General features: G+C 41.3%; 1 protein-coding gene across 4 annotated transcripts; it reads left to right on the top strand.

The window, feature by feature from the left end:
• The first annotated feature begins 307 nt into the window (after positions 1-307).
• On the top strand, positions 308-17,150 carry LOC144932550 (modulator of macroautophagy TMEM150B-like). 4 transcript variants are annotated; one of them, XM_078856748.1, is made up of 7 exons: positions 308-968; positions 8,136-8,235; positions 8,891-8,950; positions 9,642-9,709; positions 9,861-9,988; positions 11,483-11,660; positions 14,888-17,150. In XM_078856748.1, the coding sequence occupies exons 2-7, from the start codon at positions 8,171-8,173 to the stop codon at positions 15,124-15,126; spliced, it is 738 nt and encodes a 245-aa protein (XP_078712874.1). In that variant the 5' UTR covers positions 308-968; positions 8,136-8,170; the 3' UTR covers positions 15,127-17,150. The 4 variants fall into 4 exon arrangements, with proteins under 4 accessions (XP_078712874.1, XP_078712873.1, XP_078712872.1 ...); XM_078856747.1 differs by having other exon boundaries at positions 308-972; positions 8,131-8,235; XM_078856746.1 differs by having other exon boundaries at positions 308-972; positions 14,888-17,149.
• The last annotated feature ends 1,028 nt before the right edge of the window (positions 17,151-18,178 follow it).

The following is an 18,178-nucleotide window of genomic DNA, read 5'->3' as shown; positions in this document are numbered from 1 at the left end:
AGCAGCAGGAGCAGCAGGAGCAGCAGCAGCAGCAGGAGCAGCAGCAGCAGCAGGAGCAGCAGCAGTAGTAGTAGCAGCAGTAGCAGAGCAGCAGCAGGAGCAGCAGCAGGAGCAGCAACAGGAGCAGCAACAGCAGTAGCAGAAGCAGTAGTAGCAGCAGCATTGGCAGCAGCAGGAGCAGCAGCGGTAGCAGCAGCAGCGGTAGTAGCAGCAATAGTAGCAGCAGCAGCAGAGCAGCAGCAGCGGTAGTAGCAGCAATAGTAGCAGCAGCAGCAGAGCAGCAGAGTAGCAGCAGCAGTAGCAGCAGGAGCAGTAGCAGAGACAGCAGCAGGAGCAGCAGCAGCAGTGGGTGGCTGTGAATGTCTCACCACCACCACCCACCCCACACCCCCCAAGATGTTGAGGAAATGCCGAGAGAGTCGTGAGAGGGCTGCTGCTGCTGCTCCTGCTGCCTTCCTGTTCCGCACGGCGCTCCCAGCTCGCCCCGTCTCCTCCTCCTCATCATCATCATCCTCCTTCTCCTCCTTCCCCGTCTCCTCCTCATCCTCCCCTTCCTCATCCTCCCCCTCCTCATCCTCCTTCCCCCTCCTCTTTCGTCTTCACTTCTCTCGAATCGCCGCCCGCCCCTGAATCGCAACACCGCCGGAGTGTTGGTGGTGGGGGGGTGTGATGTTGGTGGTTGTTCGCTGTTTAACTTCACAGCGTTAAACTTTTCATTTATTCGCAAAGGCGGGGAGTAGTTGGGGCGGCGGCGGTGGTGGTGGTGGGAGGAGGAGGAGGGTAAGTTGTTAAGTTTCGAGAGAGATTTGCGAGTTGCCAGGGGTCTGCAAGTCGAGCTCGCCTCCTCCTCCTCCTGCCTCCTCCTCCTGCCAGTCGCGTTTACTCTGAAACTATCATCGTGATACTTGCAACAAACACCACCCACCACCACCACCACGACTTGCAGGGATTGTTACACGGCAGCCGAGGCAGGTACGTGCGTGTCACTCTTTGTGTGGTGGTGGTGGTGGTGGGAGGGGGGGGGGCGGAGAGACAAAGGCGACCGGGCGTGGTGATGTGTCTGCTTGACTGTGTGCACGGTGTGTTGTGTTGGTAACCCAGGAGGGGGGGGGGGTTACATTCGCGATGTTCACGCTCCGCTGATTCTACTTCTACCTCGAAGGATACCGACGGTTCAACGCCGCACACACAACGTGGCGCGTTTGTAAACAAGAAGATGCCCCGCTTGTGTGTGTGTTAGATTGTTGTGTGTTAGATTGTGTGTTAGATTGTGTGTTAGTTTGTGTGTGTGTTAGATTGATTGTGTGTGTGTGTGTTAGATGATTGTGTGTGTGTGTTAGATGATTGTGTGTGTGTGTGTTAGATGATTGTGTGTGTGTTAGATGATTGTGTGTGTGTGTTAGATGATTGTGTGTGTGTGTGTTAGATTGTGTGTGTGTTAGATTGTGTGTGTTAGATTGTGTGTGTGTTAGATTGTGTGTGTGTTAGATTGTGTGTGTGTGTTAGATTGTGTGTGTTAGATTGTGTGTGTGTGTGTTAGATGATTGTGTGTGTGTTAGATGATTGTGTGTGTGTGTGTTAGATGATTGTGTGTGTGTGTGTTAGATGTTTGTGTGTGTGTTAGATGATTGTGTGTGTGTTAGATGATTGTGTGTGTTAGATGATTGTGTGTGTGTTAGATGATTGTGTGTGTTAGATGATTGTGTGTGTGTGTTAGATGATTGTGTGTGTGTGTTAGATGATTGTGTGTGTGTGTTAGATGATTGTATGTGTGTTAGATGATTGTGTGTGTGTTAGATGATTGTGTGTGTGTGTTAGATGATTGTGTGTGTGTGTTAGATGATTGTATGTGTGTTAGATGATTGTGTGTGTTAGATGATTGTGTGTGTGTGTTAGATGATTGTGTGTGTGTGTTAGATGATTGTGTGTGTTAGATGATTGTGTGTGTGTTAGATGATTGTGTGTGTTAGATGATTGTGTGTGTGTTAGATGATTGTGTGTGTGTGTTAGATGATTGTGTGTGTGTGTTAGATGATTGTGTGTGTGTGTGTTAGATGATTGTGTGTGTGTTAGATTATTGTGTGTGTTAGATGATTGTGTGTGTTAGATGATTGTGTGTGTGTGTTAGATGATTGTGTGTGGGTTAGATGATTGTGTGTGTGTTAGATGATTGTGTGTGTGTTAGATGATTGTGTGTGTGTTAGATGATTGTGTGTGTGTTAGATGATTGTGTGTGTGTGTTAGATGATTGTGTGTGTGTTAGATGATTGTGTGTGTGTGTTAGATGATTGTGTGTGTGTTAGATGATTGTGTGTGTGTGTTAGATGATTGTGTGTGTGTTAGATGATTGTGTGTGTGTGTTAGATGATTGTGTGGGTGTGTTAGATGATTGTGTGTGTGTTAGATGATTGTGTGTGTGTTAGATGATTGTGTGCGTGTTAGATGATTGTGTGCGTGTTAGATGATTGTGTGTGTTAGATGATTGTGTGTGTGTGTTAGATTGTGTGTGTTAGATGATTGTGTGTGTGTTAGATGATTGTGTGTGTGTGTTATATGATTGTGTGTGTGTGTGTTAGATGATTGTGTGTATGTGTTAGATGATTGTGTGTGTGTGTTAGATGATTGTGTGTGTGTGTTAGATGATTGTGTGTGTGTGTTTTAGATGATTGTGTGTGTGTGTTTTAGATGATTGTGTGTGTGTGTGTTAGATGTGTGTGTTAGATGAGTGTATGTGTGTGTTGCATAGCTGTCAAACCACAAGGTCTAACGCCGTATTATTGTAGAGGGAAATTGAGTTTTCAGTTCCATACGGATGGCTGACAGCCGTTTCAGTACGGGAAAAAATATGTTTGTCTATTTGTTTGCGTTTCTCCCTTGTGATGATAGGGGACTTTGTGGCATGGACGTTGAGTTTTATAAGGGGGCACGGGGTGACCAATAAGGTCTGAATTGGTCTGTAATAAGGTAGGGGCACTTATAGGGGGTTGACAGGTATGGTGTTGTCTGGTTCAGTTTACACCCCTTGCCATGACGGCAATTCTCATTTGAAGTCCATTCATGATCATTAAGTTGCTCGACAGCTGCTGGTTGTGGGTTTTTTGCTTAATGTCGTTGATACAGCACTGCACCATTGTCAGTGTAACTCTTGATGCTGATTATTGCTGTACGGTGGGTGTGTTAGTTTCGCAGAGCTGTCATTGTATCTACAAGTATCCTACTTGTAGATACAATGACAGCTCCTACTTGTAGATACTTGTAGGTACGGTATATCTCGAGAGTAAAACTCGGTAGTTCGTCTTCATTCATTGCGCAATGTGCTTGCTGTTACCGGAATGTTATTATTGTAGAGTTCAACGAAATGCGTGGCTGTTTGCAAACGCTGACTCGTTATTAGGGGCATGTTCCGAAAGTTTGTTGATAGACCAAACAAATACTGTATGTATTGTAGATGCTGTACTACCCCCGCTGCTTGCATTACAATGCAGAGCCCTGTTAATGTCGACGTACACGTGCGCTCCACTTAATGTGGGCACACCAATGTTGTGAATACATTGCTTATCCTGGCCTTGTAAGAACCAAAATACTTGCTGCCCCTATAGCGAGCAGAGTAAGTATTATTCTTGCACTGTACTGCTGGTGTATGTGCTCCAGGTTTTTTGGCAAAGTACATATTTACGTCGCTTTTTGACTGAAGTCAATACTGAGTCAATAACGAAACAAAGTGCGTTTCAAAACAAAATCCGCACTTGAACACACTTCATTGCAACCGTTGTCTAAACCGCCAGGACCTTTCACGCAAAGTTCACATGGCCCCTCAACATCTTCAGCCAGGACGTTCTTGTTGTTGTAATTGTCCATCTGTTAAAAGGAAACGTGGACATGGACAAAGAAAATGGGACGAAATCTTAAAAGTGACCAAATGAGTAATTTGGCAGATGGCATGCTTGGAATTGCACCGAGTTGGAAGAAGGATGAAATCGTTGATTAGGCAACATATTTGGGAGATCATATTGGACTTCATAAATGAGTGGATATATCATTGGTGATGGTGATGATGATGATGACACGTATCAAGAATGGCCAGTGGTCGAGACGAACGATGGATTGGCAGTCTTGGGAGAGAACACGGTCGAGAGGACATCTGACCTTGAGATGGAGTGACAATCACCAAATTATGCTAAAAGAATGTTGCATAGCAGGACCATAAAGAGATTTGGACTTTGGGATTCCTTCATCCAACAGCAGATTTCGGCGAGAGGACATCTGACCTTGAGATGGAGTGACAATCACCAAATTATGCTAAAAGAATGCTGCATAGCAGGACCATAAAGAGATTTGGACTTTGGGATTCCTTCATCCAACAACAGATTTCGGCGAGAGGACATCTGACCTTGAGATGGAGTGACAATCACCAAATGTGCTAAAAGGATGTTGCATAGCAGGACCATAAAGAGATTAGGGCTTTGGGATTCCTTCATCCAACAGCGGATTGGTCGTGGCTGATGATCTTTGAGTTCATGTATTTCAGCAAAATAAGACATTTCAAAGGCATAGTTTCTTGATTGCTAAGATGTGGGACGTTTTAATCCCTGAATTCGTGAAATTTGCACATTCCTACAAAGGGCCCAGTATACAAGTCGTCGTTGGCAGCAGTGGATTTGCACCGTAAATAATGCGAATCTCTTAAGTTACTGAAATTAGTCACTTCTGTGCAAAAACATGACATTTGTCAACGTATTCTCGGAAACATCTCTTCGACTCGACTCACACAAGTCGTTATCTCGGTATTTTAACATTGTTTAAATCCTAAACATCCGTGGTTCTTGCCCTGGAATGACCCCCCCCTCCCCCCCCCGTTGGTGTCGTGTGGTCTTTTTGGTGATCCTGCCAAAACTTGCTGTGACCCGTTAGGTGGTCTTGACTGCACAACCATGAAGCTTTCACAATAGCTCGGCTCTGCAACACGATGCTGGCGAATCCGTTAAAGGGCTCTTAAGAATGCCCAGTTCCGTACAAAACATTGCTGTAAATCCTAATTGTTGTTATGGCTAAAGAAGCGTGGGGGGGGGGGCCTTGGTTGACAAACAGCACACAGTTTCACACGGACGGTGCTGTGCACAAGGAAGAGTTAGCAGCAGAGTCTTTGTAAATTGTTAGAACGACGGGTCAGTCAGTCCACGCTCAAGAGCGAGAGATGTTGTTAACTTTTCACATTGTACATGTACAGCACTTTTGTCAATCCACCCTTGTGTGTTGTCCAGGATATTTGACCATACTTCACTTCACGCTGGGCAATTAGCGGGGTTGGTGAAGGCAGGGAGCATAGACGGATCATAGTACTGTACAACAATACAGCAATACCGAATTAGAATGTCATTCAAACTGCTTTAAGGAGGACTCGCATGCAAGGCATATCGGTTTAATGTTTTTATTTTCTCTCCCAGTATTTATGTTTTGCTACATACGCGGTACAATTGCTGTGTTTATAACTGACAATTAAATTCGCCAACTTGTTTCATTAAGTACTTTAGTAATGTTGGCATTTATTTTTTATTTAATGTACGTGTGGTCATTTCCTCAAACTCTCCCTGCCATCATAAATGGGAAATGTGGCGGTCTTAGAGAGACTGCGATTGTGTGCACACATGCAGAGCATTAGCTCTGGAGTACAGTGCTGTGCCGCACTCCACACAGGGCTTGCTGATAGATTGAAACTTTACTATGCCGATTCAACATAATGTACACCATTTAAAGGTTACGTCCGTAAATCAGACGTCTTCAAATTGTATATAATGGCACGTCAAAGCATGGAACAACACGTCAATATGCAAGCAATACGGATTTGAATGCATCACTGCCTTAATTTGTACACACTTAACCATTGAAGCGCTTGCGAATCTCGTACAACTCTATTGTAGGCTCACTGCACTGGACATTTGCAGTTCTAAACATAACTTTTAAGGGCAGCATAACATGTGCCGGGTCATCTTGCCGATGACAGGATTGTGGGGCCCCTTGCAAGTTGTATACGTGCACCTATATATTGCATGGTGAGCCTTCGCAGTTCTAAAAGCGCACGGGGCATGTGTATTTCGCTATTCACATCAGCCACATCTCATAGTAAACCATTAGTTTGCCTCGATGTATACTCCATTTGCAAAAAGGGGTCAACCGGCGGTGTCAGCGCATCACTTTGCAGAACTGCAGCCATCCAAACTCCCAAGATGCTTCATATTGGTTTAGCTGCATTACCGCAAGTAAAAAAAAATGCTTAAGTGAAAACCCATTTGCTGCAGCGTGAACCAGATCAAAGCAACTGGGAAGAAAAAAAAAATCTGTCTTTGCAAAAAGCGTGGAGAATGTGAAGCAAAATAACAAACATTTTTTAGGTAACCTTAAAGTACTGTTGCGCATTTTGAGAGCTAGTGTGACTTGTGTGACACACCACAGTTTACTATTAGACTGAATAAAATATACATCTTTAAAACAGTCGTGAAATGGCAAATACTTATGTACATTTAAATGTGCAGTCTGTGGGCAAAACTCTGTTGTTGAGCAATACTGATGTTGAGAAATATAATGTCCGTGTGTCCCCAAGTCACATCATGTCTACATAGCTCTCGGGAGAAAAACTTCTCCAGGGCACCCATTCACAGATGTAGTCATGTAACTTATTAATTCAGTTATCCACTAGAGAATGACAGGTTCCCATATTCTTTGGGTCTTTCGGTAAAGTCACGTAGATGGGTTCAAAGAAAAGAACAGAAAAAAATAACACAAAAAACTACGACGTTTCGATCACAACACAAACGATCGTCATCAGGAGGAAAAAAGAGGGAGAAAACTGCGGAGGCAGACTGTTTGACGTGACTTTACCGAAAGACCCAAAGAATATGAATTCCTGCAGTCACGAAAGCTTTAAGTCAGGAATGACAGGTTCATTTATGCTGGGAAATACTTGTGAAAGTATAAACCATTGTCTTGCTTTCTGTGTGTAAAATATGATTGTCTGGGTTTGACCCGGACAATCCTGGAATTAGCATCTGTGTTCGGTTGGTGAGAATTAATTTGTACCGAGTGCTGGTACTGGTATTGTGTTTAAAATTAAAATACATTGCACAATGTTGATTGACCTAGCTTCACTGACATAATTTGCATGAGTTTGGTCTAGAGGCACCCCTAATTTAAAATCTGTTTGAGGTTTCAGACCCGTGCTTGAAGTTTATGCTTCTTTCAAGTCGTAGAACTTGAAATATAGCATTGCCTATGTGTGTATCTACACAGGGCTTGTGTGTGACACGCGGTGGGTATTCTGATACTCGCTCATCACAATGATCAGAAATTCATACTGTATTTCATAGGGAGCAAAATGGACAGCAAATATGAGAGCCGGCCTAATTTTTACCCACGACCTTGTTGAAATTGTACATTTGTTTTATTTTAGATTCCGTGTGTAGCATAGGTCCGTGAAATTTGCTCTTTGGCTAGACATTTTGCATGAGGAATAGCTACCCAACCACATAAGCCACTGGTCAATGTGCTGTGTTCTGTTAGCCCAAAATGGAGGCACTGGGCTTAGGGAAACATTACTACCTAGAAAATAAATCACAAGGTGGAATGTCAGTTTAATCTGTTATTGGTAATCTTTTCACTTGAGCACCATCCGGACCTAATGGACAATGGAGAAAGCATGCCCACACCCTACGTAGAGTATAATTGACTAGATATGATGCACCACCTTGAATGTTTTGTTTTTGAATCACGGAATGCAGATTACCAATGTGAATCTTAAACTCGCCTGACAACATTTATGGGATGTTTGTCATTTCAGTTCTTAAATGTCACACTTCATTGGCTAAATAATAAAACAATGTTTTGGGCTGCTCATTTTATAAAGGTTTGCATGGTTGAGCAGTTGCTGCTGTTGGTATAAAGGGCAGCCCCATATGGGTTTGTTGTCCACCCCGATTGATTTTTGCACGTGCTGAATACTTTTCACCAGAAACACTATTATCCGAGCAGCCCTGTTGGCCAGAAGGTGGAAAGTTGTGTTTGAATGATCTTAAAATATTAATCTTAAAAACGACGTTGAGCCTTTGCGTTGACCTATAACCCAATGTTTCCATTCAGTGCAGTTGGCGGTGCTGTTGACAAGTTACTTGGAGAAAGAATGTGGACCTGGGCACTTCTGCCTCTTGGCTTCTCTTCTTTGGGCGTGGCTGGATTTTGGACTGTGTAAGCTGACAATCATTTAATTTTTTAGCTTTTAAAAGCATATGTGAATATGAGCCTTTAAAAAAAACAAGACACGTATCAAAAAAAGCATTCTGTGAGCACTGTTGTTTTAACCAATAACATGCATTGTACTGTGTGCAATTATTGCCTCTGGACAAGGGAAGCATCAGATGTCAGATGCTAACCAGATTTGAAGCCTGGATAGTGCTTGGATGGGTAACAACCATTCAGAAAACAAGTGTCATAGGGTGCTGTGAGGCTATGCTGTGGGTAGCAGAGGGTAATGCAGCAACATCCATTCTTGTGCTGCTATACGTCTGTACTTCCACATCTATATGCTTCCTGCCTTCACCAACCCACATTGACCAACGTGGTAAAGCATGGTAAAAAAAAATCCCACACCTCGCATAAACTGAACTAATTTTTTTACCAGGTAAGGCCCACTAAGCTATATAGCTCTTTTTCAGAAGTGACCTGACTACAAATGATAGCTCAACGAAGTGGCTTATCATGCAGAAATGTAATGCATCCAAATGCTCTAAACTTATGTTTCTTAATGTGTGGTGTGGGGAGGCCCGCATTCAGCAGTGGATTGACAAAAATGGGATGTCTATTGTTTTCATGTAAAAATACTGAACATCTGTGTTTTCTTTAGATACATCGTGGCTGGCAATAACACCCCAGTGAGCCCATTAGTGAGTTTTCCTTATATAAGGTACAGCTTCAGAACACTGCACGTCTTAGTGATTTATGCACCTCATGATTTTGTTTTCCTTATCAAAGAATTTGGAATTCTTCATGAGTCCTTCACTAATTACACCAATCTGTATTGATTGAATATACTATTCTACATTGATAAATTGTACATTCTGCATTAATACATTTTACATGTATATACAAATTTCAGATGCTGATGTATATTTGAAAGCTCTTGTTATAAAGTGTCACATTAACATACATGGTGTCCATAAAGGGTATCATCCATTCTTAAAGCATTATATGGTTCAGCAGCAGTGTGAACTGAGCAGTTGAAATATTGGCAACATTATATACTAAAGTTTTTTTAAACCAAAAAATGTTGAGTGATCTTCAACAGCACACGAGGGAAGCAATTGGAAACAAGATGTTGCCAAACGACCTCAGGCTCTCAAATCTCGATGCGACACTTGTTGTCAACGCCATGGCAAAGGTTTAGAGGGACGGGACTATTGCACGAGGGAATCTTCACACTACCAAGTGTGTGTATGGCTAGTTTTATCGACTTATTTCCAACTGCTGTCTAATTATAATTCTTTAATAATGGATGATATTTTATGGATGGTGTCCGTACTATACACTCGCCTATGTTGGTTATACTGATTCACTTACAGTACTTTGTGTATTGTATTGTGTGTTCTTTTTTTCAGTGACTGTGGGACGTATCCACCACAGAGCTGTCTCTTTGGACAACTGTTGAACGTTGGTGGTTTCACAGGTACAGGCCGTGGGCACGCCTTTAACCACCAACACATTTCGTCGCATAGCAGTAGAACTTGCGCATTCAACATACACATCGGTTTCTGTTCACACCATTGTGTACATACTGTGAACATGTTTTTACAATACGATTTCGTGTCTGTGTGCAGTGCTAGTTATTTGTTTAATCCGGTACCGGCAAGTGGAGGGCTATGGTTATCATTCGTGGATCAACACGCTGAGTCTGCTGATGGGTGTGCTGTGTGCATTTGGGGCAACACTGGTGGGAAATTTTCAGGTAGGCGGATGTGCAAGTATGTGCTATGATCTTTCATATGTATAGTGTGTGAATTCTTTGTAAGAACTCATCTCCGTGTTTTGAAAACTATGGTTATCAATAGCAAGGCGTTATGCATAACAGTACCATTACTGGACAGTCCTCAGAAACGTTTTGTGCGTTTTACTTGGTAACGGAGATGTTTCATTATACTCTAGTTTATTAAATTAATTGTTGACTTGAGTTGTACAGTAATTATGTACTGTGCATATTTTCTTGAAATTCGTTTGCATGTATTATTGTTTTTTACCCAGGTCAAATTACTTAGGTGTAATGAATGACTACAAAAGTCATTGAAAAGTTAGAATTTATATGATTTTTATTTTTTACCTTAAGGTAGCAAATGTGAAATTAAACGTCCACGATATGTACATCTCTGATTTATATAAGATGAAATAAGCTTTGGATGAATGTATAGCAAGCAAAATTATCTTTATTTATCTATTAACTGATCAATAATTAACATGCCTACTGTCAGCACCTATTCCTCTGCATTAAACGCCATTCACTATCCAATACTACAATTTACACATGGAGTGAAAATTATTTAAACATTTAAATATCATTCCTCCAAATATTCTTGCCTTTCACCAACGTTCTCTTCTATTGGTCAAAAGTACAATCATTGGTCTCGTCATTTGGGATATTCAAAACCACAAAGAGTCTTGATCATAACAGTTGTGGGATCTGGCAGAAGGAAATAAGTGATAGTGAAGTAGGGTTTCGTCAGCAACATGGGCAGTAACGAATGGCTTCTTGGCCTTTAAAGCCTACAATTAAGGTACTTTCAAATCGTAATATATTCCCTTATCCTGCACTTAGCGATTCAAGGTTGAAGCCAAAGGGAGCCTTACATTTTCCATTGTGTTTTTGCGGTGTACCGCATGTGGTTTGGCACGGTGGTGGTGCATGCCTGTAATCCAGCACTCGAGGCGAGAGTTGGTGGATCTCACAAATGTTGTGAAACGCCCTTCCAGTGGGTGTCGAGGTGCTATACCCTGGCTTTAATCATAATATCTTTACATCCGTATGGGATAGTGTTGCCCCTCGCATGCGTGGATTTTCTCTAGGTGCTCGAGTTTCCTTCCACTTGTATGAAAACTAATTAATTGGCTGAAAACTGATTAAAATAAGTACCCCAGTGCAGCAGGAAAAGAGGCCTTCGACTCGATCTGGCTTTCCTGGATAAAAAAAAAGGTACATTATTTAATCATTATTAAACTCTAGCTGACGTTTTGGTCCACAAGCTGGGAAAAAATTCTGCAAAATTCAGTTCCTGAAGAAACTCTTTACACTCGTACATAAATCCAAATGAAACTAATTTCACTCAAATGTCAGAAAGCCATGCGAATTCAATTCCTGAAAACACTTGACAGCACGTGGTAGAAAACGTCAGACATCATGTGCAGCATTAAGTGACATTCTGCCTTTGGTGACTGTCTCTCCGCCATGCAGGAGACGAACCACCTGCCCACGCACATGGTGGGCGCTGTGCTCACCTTCGGGGCAGCCGTGTTATACTTCTGGCTGCAGTGCGTGTTGGTGCTGCGCGTACGACCACGGCACGGGGGCCTCGCGCTCGCCGGCATTCGTATCATCGCTTGCATCCTTGCCACCTCTACCTACATTCTCGGTACGCATCCTGCACGTTGACCGCATGCATGGGAACAAGAGGGCACGGTGGTGCTGACTACGGTGGCTCGCTCGGATGTTACTGCACTAAGCCTGGGTTAAAATCTTGGGTGAGTGTTCAAGATTACAAGCGGGTTCCCAAGGTGTTTCATCACCAGTGACTACAATAGTCGGTGTCTCCAAGCACACAACATTGGGTCGTGGTCCTCTTCATTGGTGGCCCTGAGCAAGCGGTATAAATAACAATTCTGTGGCAGTGACCATGCGCTCCATAGTTTGACTTCAGTTAAATGTTTTTATTGTTCAGGAATTGTATCAACCAAATCATCATGACCACTAATGATGAGACATCATATTGACAATATGGTACTGAAAAATCAGAGATGTTATATTGACCATTAAGAAAAGCAAATGGGTGTGGATAGGAAAGATCACTCGACCAGATGGATTATGGACAAGACTAGTGATGGAATGGTAGCTGAAGGAGAAAATTCCTCCAAGGAGATGGAGCAACTAGATCAATTCGTGGGAGGGAATGAGATAGATGGTAGCAGCTCGGGACCATGAGGAATTGCAGTAGTGTGGGGGAGGCCTTCGTGCAGCAGCGGAGACAATGCTGATGACAATGATGGATGAAGACATCCCTGCACCAATGCCATCGCTCGTGGTTCTGTAATGTCAAGGGGAATGATAGGCAAAGTCAGTTTATGATTTCGCCCTAAAATGTACCCAAATTTCTACTTGATCTTATCAGATCTCCAAAGCAAAGCAGCGTTGTTAGTCCATGAATGGTTGACCACCCAGGCTTGCCGAGTGTTGCAGGCGTTCGGCTGCGAGATCTCGCCAAGAGGCGTTCACCTGGTACTCCACAGTTTCTTCTCACATGCCAAAAACTCAGTAATAGAATTGGACAAACATTACAATGCAAGACCCTCCTGAAAAATAGTCTTGAGACTCTCCTTGCTAAATAATTGGCATTCATTTATGAAGTAAAACTTTATGCAAATATTTGAACCACATTCTGCTCACAGAATTTGGGGAAATATTTATCAGTTTTTTTTATTTATAAGTGTATTATCTGCTTGAATAGTGTTATGCCAGCTTTCCTGTCTCATAATTTGTAAAGTCGTTAGTTCAATTCATGACTAATGGTTGACTCAGCTCATCAAACATCCTGGGTCAAATTTTTTTTTGGCACAATTCTAGAAGTTGTACCATGAGATGAGGGTCACCACCAAACATTTTCACTGCCCAATACTCATTTATAGCTCGTCAAGCTTTAACCAGTGTACTTTAATATAAGTACCTTTTTCACCTTATTACGTAACTAGTAACACAATTGGTAAATAGTTAACTGATGACGTTGAGAAATACACCAATAAAAAATACCTTTGACCATATCATTCAAAGTGCCATGTATCTCCTCAACTCTCAGAACCAAGCTGCATTAAGCCTGTATAGCACTGGGATGGGTGACCCACCATGCACAAAACAAGACTTATAGGCTGCTGTAGGGCTACGTTTTCAGCAGATGTCAAGTGAACTAAAATCCATTGTATTGTATTCCACTCCCAGGTATATAAGCTCCCTGCCTTGCCAAAGTCACACTGACCAGCTTGGGAAAGTATGGTTAAATAATGCCCACGATCCACATGGCTTGAAGAGGCCCTCTTCTAGTAGTGGATTGACCAAAGTGCTGTACATGTACACACGTAAAAATGAAAGCACAACATAGGACATGAACAGGGTAGTCGAGGACAGGGTAAGTAATAAAAGAGGTCAAAAAAGCGATTGAGAGTTGTGGTGGAATGGTAGCAATGTCGGATGGGAATGGGCGTGTTTGTACTAACAAAGTAAAACTAAGATTCTTAAAATAAAACTTCTGAAATAGATATTATAAATATTATTTGTTTGTATTATCCTAATTTAGTGTATCAGTGCCTGGCTTATAAAATATCCCAAACAACAATAAGTAATTTTCTTTTCGGAAGCAGTTTTTTTGCAAGGGTGTTTCACGCACAGCTTCATTCGTGTGTAAAATATACATCAGTGCTATTGCCAGAGAATTCTGCCTTTGGCTGGCTCCCAGACCTAATTTTCATCAAGTCAATGTTTCTTTAATAGTAAACACTGCACCTGAAATTTCCAGTTGGAGAAACGAAAAAGCATTCCTTTACCTGGGGAGAGGGGAATTTTCTACCAACCTCCCAGCCACCTTTGCAGTTTCCTCTGTACCACATCTTGATATACTCATTTCAGTTAAAAGTAAATCTAAAGGTGCAGTCCTGCAATTACTTATTCATGCATCTGCTAGTAGAAGAACCAATACTAGAGGGAGATATAGAGAGGCCCTCTGAGAGGATATTTTGGCTTGCTCTTCTTCACGAGCCAGATGTCTTGGAAGGGATGGGAGTACCCACATTTTGCCTTTCCCTATGGGACCTGCCGAATGACTAACTAGAGAGAGGGGCGGGGATTAAAAAAACGTGCCCATTTTCTTCACTGTCTTTTCCAGAGATGGAACTGCCAACTTCAATATTGCAAGTTCATTGAGCTATCCATTATGCTAGTGTAGCATCCCATTTTACCCAGTACTTTGTTTATCACTATGTTTTAAACTATTGAGATAACAAGTCTCTGTATTTGTACAAATTTAAATCCGTAAAAGTTGAATGTCCACAGGTACATAATGTCAAATACAGCATGACCCTGCGGATTACGGGAGGGGGGCTGCTTTCAGGAGGGAACCAGGAATCCGTGAAAAATACGCAGATTTCTGGCTCTCTGCTGGCATGGATTACAATTATTGGAGTCCTGCTATATATATAAAAAAAACTCAAACAACAAAACACAAACATCTGAAAACAACCAGTGTGAATGTAATGACAGTGCAATTATTATAATTAAACATTACAAATGGAGAGAGACCCCTATATTTAACCACATCAGATGCTCAAAAGACGTTTAAAATTTCCCAATTAAAGATTTGAATCTACATTATCGAATTTTAACGAATCTTAAACACAATTTATCAATCGGAGGCACTGCAGTAAAAAAAAATGTTGGCCAATATTTGTATTTCCTTTTGGTTGTTTGATGGCATGGGCTGGGGTAGGCCTTCGTCCAGCTTGCATTGATCATGCCTGATGTTGACAATTGTAAACAAAGATGTATTATGTCTCAAGTAAGCCGTGGTTTTCCCCTCTCTCTCCCTGCTATTTTTCACAGCGCCTGTGTTTTATTATGAGGACATGCGGAACGCCTCGGCCATCTGTGAGTGGATCTTAGCAATGGACGTTCTGCTGTACTTTGGGACATTTGCGGTGGAATTCAAACATATTACCCACTTGGGGCTCAGGCTGGAGGTTGACCATACGTGCCGAATGAATTCTTGCAATGGACTAATGTCTTCTGCTTCTTCACCGCTAACAATACCGTTGCCAAACGCCCACTCATTACCCGAATGAGGTTTTGTTCCATAAAAACTGTTTACAAAAGTGATCTCACTTGATCACTCAGACACTTTACCATTACCCATTGTTTTTTTTCACTCTTGTACAATTTAGATTTTATTCATGTAAAATATACAATTGCGCTTGATTGTTGGTGAATTTACAGAACCGCAATGTAGTCAAGTGTTTTAAAGTTGTTAAATGTGGCCGGTTAAAAGGATGGTAAGAACTGTAAAAATGAATGAATCTGCTACGACTTGAAATTATCATTAATATTCCATTCATTATATTGGTCATGCACTAGTTGCATGTACCATAATTGTCCTTTGCAATTAACGTCCCTCATTTACACAGCTAAATGTTTCCTAAGATGCCTTCCAAAAAAAGCAACAAAATTGCCTTGTATTTAAAGAATAATACTTTAAGTGAAATATTAACACATTATGGTAAAGATTAACATTAAATATATTCAATGAATATGGTTACTGGGATACAATTTTCCAAAAAAGCAATTGCAATGGCTTATTGCTGTTAATGCAGGGATTACCAATCCTAACGTGTCTGTTTGTATCATGTCCTGGTACCAGCACACGTGTGTGTGTCTGTAAAGGTCCTGGACACGTGGACCACATGTTTATCATGTTAAGAACAGTATGTACAAAAACAGCTAAATGTATTGCAGTCCTTCTGCTCAGCATTTGTATTTTGAGTTAAAGAAATGTGTACTAAGTCCCGCACTTAATACTTGTTTAAATGCAGTTGTTCAGCTGCCGACAATCAACTTAGCTTGAACCTGCTCCTGTTGTGCAAGAGAGTTGACACTTGTTTGGAAATGGGGTACTCGTAAAGATCAATAGCTGGGTGAGATTTGTTTCTTAGGTGCTTGAGAAAACTAGCTATTCATAAAAGGTATTTGTTTTATCCAGTATTTGAGACAATCCGTTGCACCTTATACGACAACTATATTGCATCAATTTTTTTATTACGTTATCTGAAAGGTGGGCATTGTATGTGGCCTGTAATGATGGACTTTGGTCTATTAACTGACCGTATTAAAGTCACAAGTGCATTAGTCAAGAATGTAAAATGCAAATGCCATCATGCTGCAAAAATATTTTATATCTTTGAACTGTTGGTAGATTAACAACACTCTAAAAGTATGTCATTTGTATTCGTTCAACTGTAACTTTATAAAGCATGTGCTGTACATGCACATTAAAGTGCAGTACTGTATTTAATTTTAACAAGTTAACCAAATTTTACAAAGTCTATGCAATATACTTGCTTACTGTATTTTAAAGAACAACTTACTAACTGCATTATGGTAAATCATTTATGTGACAATGTTATGATGAGAATGGTATTTTTGTTTTATATCAAGTGAATGTTCGGCATAGCCTACCCTCGAGAGGCAGACCGGTGAGTCGGAGATTATGCCTGTATTTTTAAGTGCCTTTTATTTTACAATGTTTTGATATTGTCAAAGGTCCACCAATGTATAAGCTGTTTAATTTTAAAATATTGCAGCATTGCTTGAAGTTTTTTTTTTTAATTCCTACTTAGATAGTGCGTTTGCATTCAAAGCATATAACACACAAATGCTAACATTTAGGTTTCTGCTCATTGCTGTAAAACAATAACAATTGATTACTCTAATGCCCTGCACTAACCATTAAATGCAATTCATATGTATGTCTCCTAAAATCCGCAATATTTCACATGTATGCAGTGTTATTTTTTTGAAAGTGCTCATATTTTTATGGTACTCCAAAAATAAATGTGGAATGTATGCTCTGAAGATGATTGCCGGCATACTTTGTTTAATCCATTACTGTTATGTTATTGATACGTTTTAACGAAGAAAAAAAGGTTCAAAGGAAAATTATAAAAAATGTTAATAAAATTTTTTGCATTCGTTGATTTTTTGGTATTTTTAGATATTGATGTATATTATTATTATTTGTTTTGTGTCTGGGCAATGGTTCTCTCACCAAAATCCTAGACTCACTTTACAAAAGCTTTCCTTGTGTTCATTATTACGTCTTTATCGGATTTGCACAAGCATACGTGATCCTCTTAAGAACTTTATTAAAAACAAGCACAGTACAGTAGTATTAATTTTTAAAAAATGTAACATGGTGAATATGCATTTAAATGTATTAACACTTAAGTAGAACTGCTGTTACACGAACCAGTACACTCTGGTTTCTGCCAAGGCCATTCCACAGAAACTGCTCTCCTTCATGTGACATATATGACCACCTTTTTACCTTAACGTGAATCATTCCTAGCTCTCCTAGATTTGCAGCTTTTGACACCATAGGCTACTCACTTTTATTGTTTCCATAACTGCGGTTATTTCCAGCACTGTCCACTCCTGGTCCCTTCCTTACATTCGAAACCACTCCGTTTCCATACGGGCAAAGACCTCCTTTCAAAAAACCCTGTGCTATGGTGTTCTGCAAGGCTCTATAATTGGCCCTCTGTTGTTTAATGTCTCCTCCCTCATGGCAAATGCATCTCTAGAAATATTACAGATCATCACTTTGCTATTATCACCCAGCTGGTGATTGCCATTCATTTCATGAAGCCAAACTCAATGGCCACGCATTTCGGGCCTTGAAATTCTCTAATCATGGATTGGTTTTAACTTCCACTAAATACCAGTTACCAAAAAGCCCCATCTCGGCAAGCAGACCAGTTTCATGGATTCGTACCTCCATTCGCGCAGCATCTCACACCAATGAATGAGGTCGCATGACCCCAATAGGCTAATGCCTCCACTGGCTCCACATTCCATTTGGATGCATTTCAAAATCCACAAACTCCCGCATCTCACGTCGCACGCCTCCCCATGCCTTTTTCGACATCTCCCCTCGTAATTCTACAGTGAAATCCCGGTCTACGTCTCCCCCGTTTACGTCGTTTCGCAAATACGTCGTCGCTTTATAAACACCACGACCGGATTTGTGTCGCCTCAACCCACACTTACGTCGCTGACAGCATCGTCCGTCATTTCTCGTATCCGTCGCCTCTCACTCAGCCTTCGCCTCCACATATACACCAA

The sequence above is a fragment of the Lampetra fluviatilis genome, chromosome 5 (assembly GCF_964198595.1).
Source record: "Lampetra fluviatilis chromosome 5, kcLamFluv1.1, whole genome shotgun sequence".
Classification (NCBI taxonomy): Eukaryota; Metazoa; Chordata; class Hyperoartia; order Petromyzontiformes; family Petromyzontidae; genus Lampetra; species Lampetra fluviatilis.
This window is presented reverse-complemented; position numbering and strand designations above follow the sequence as displayed.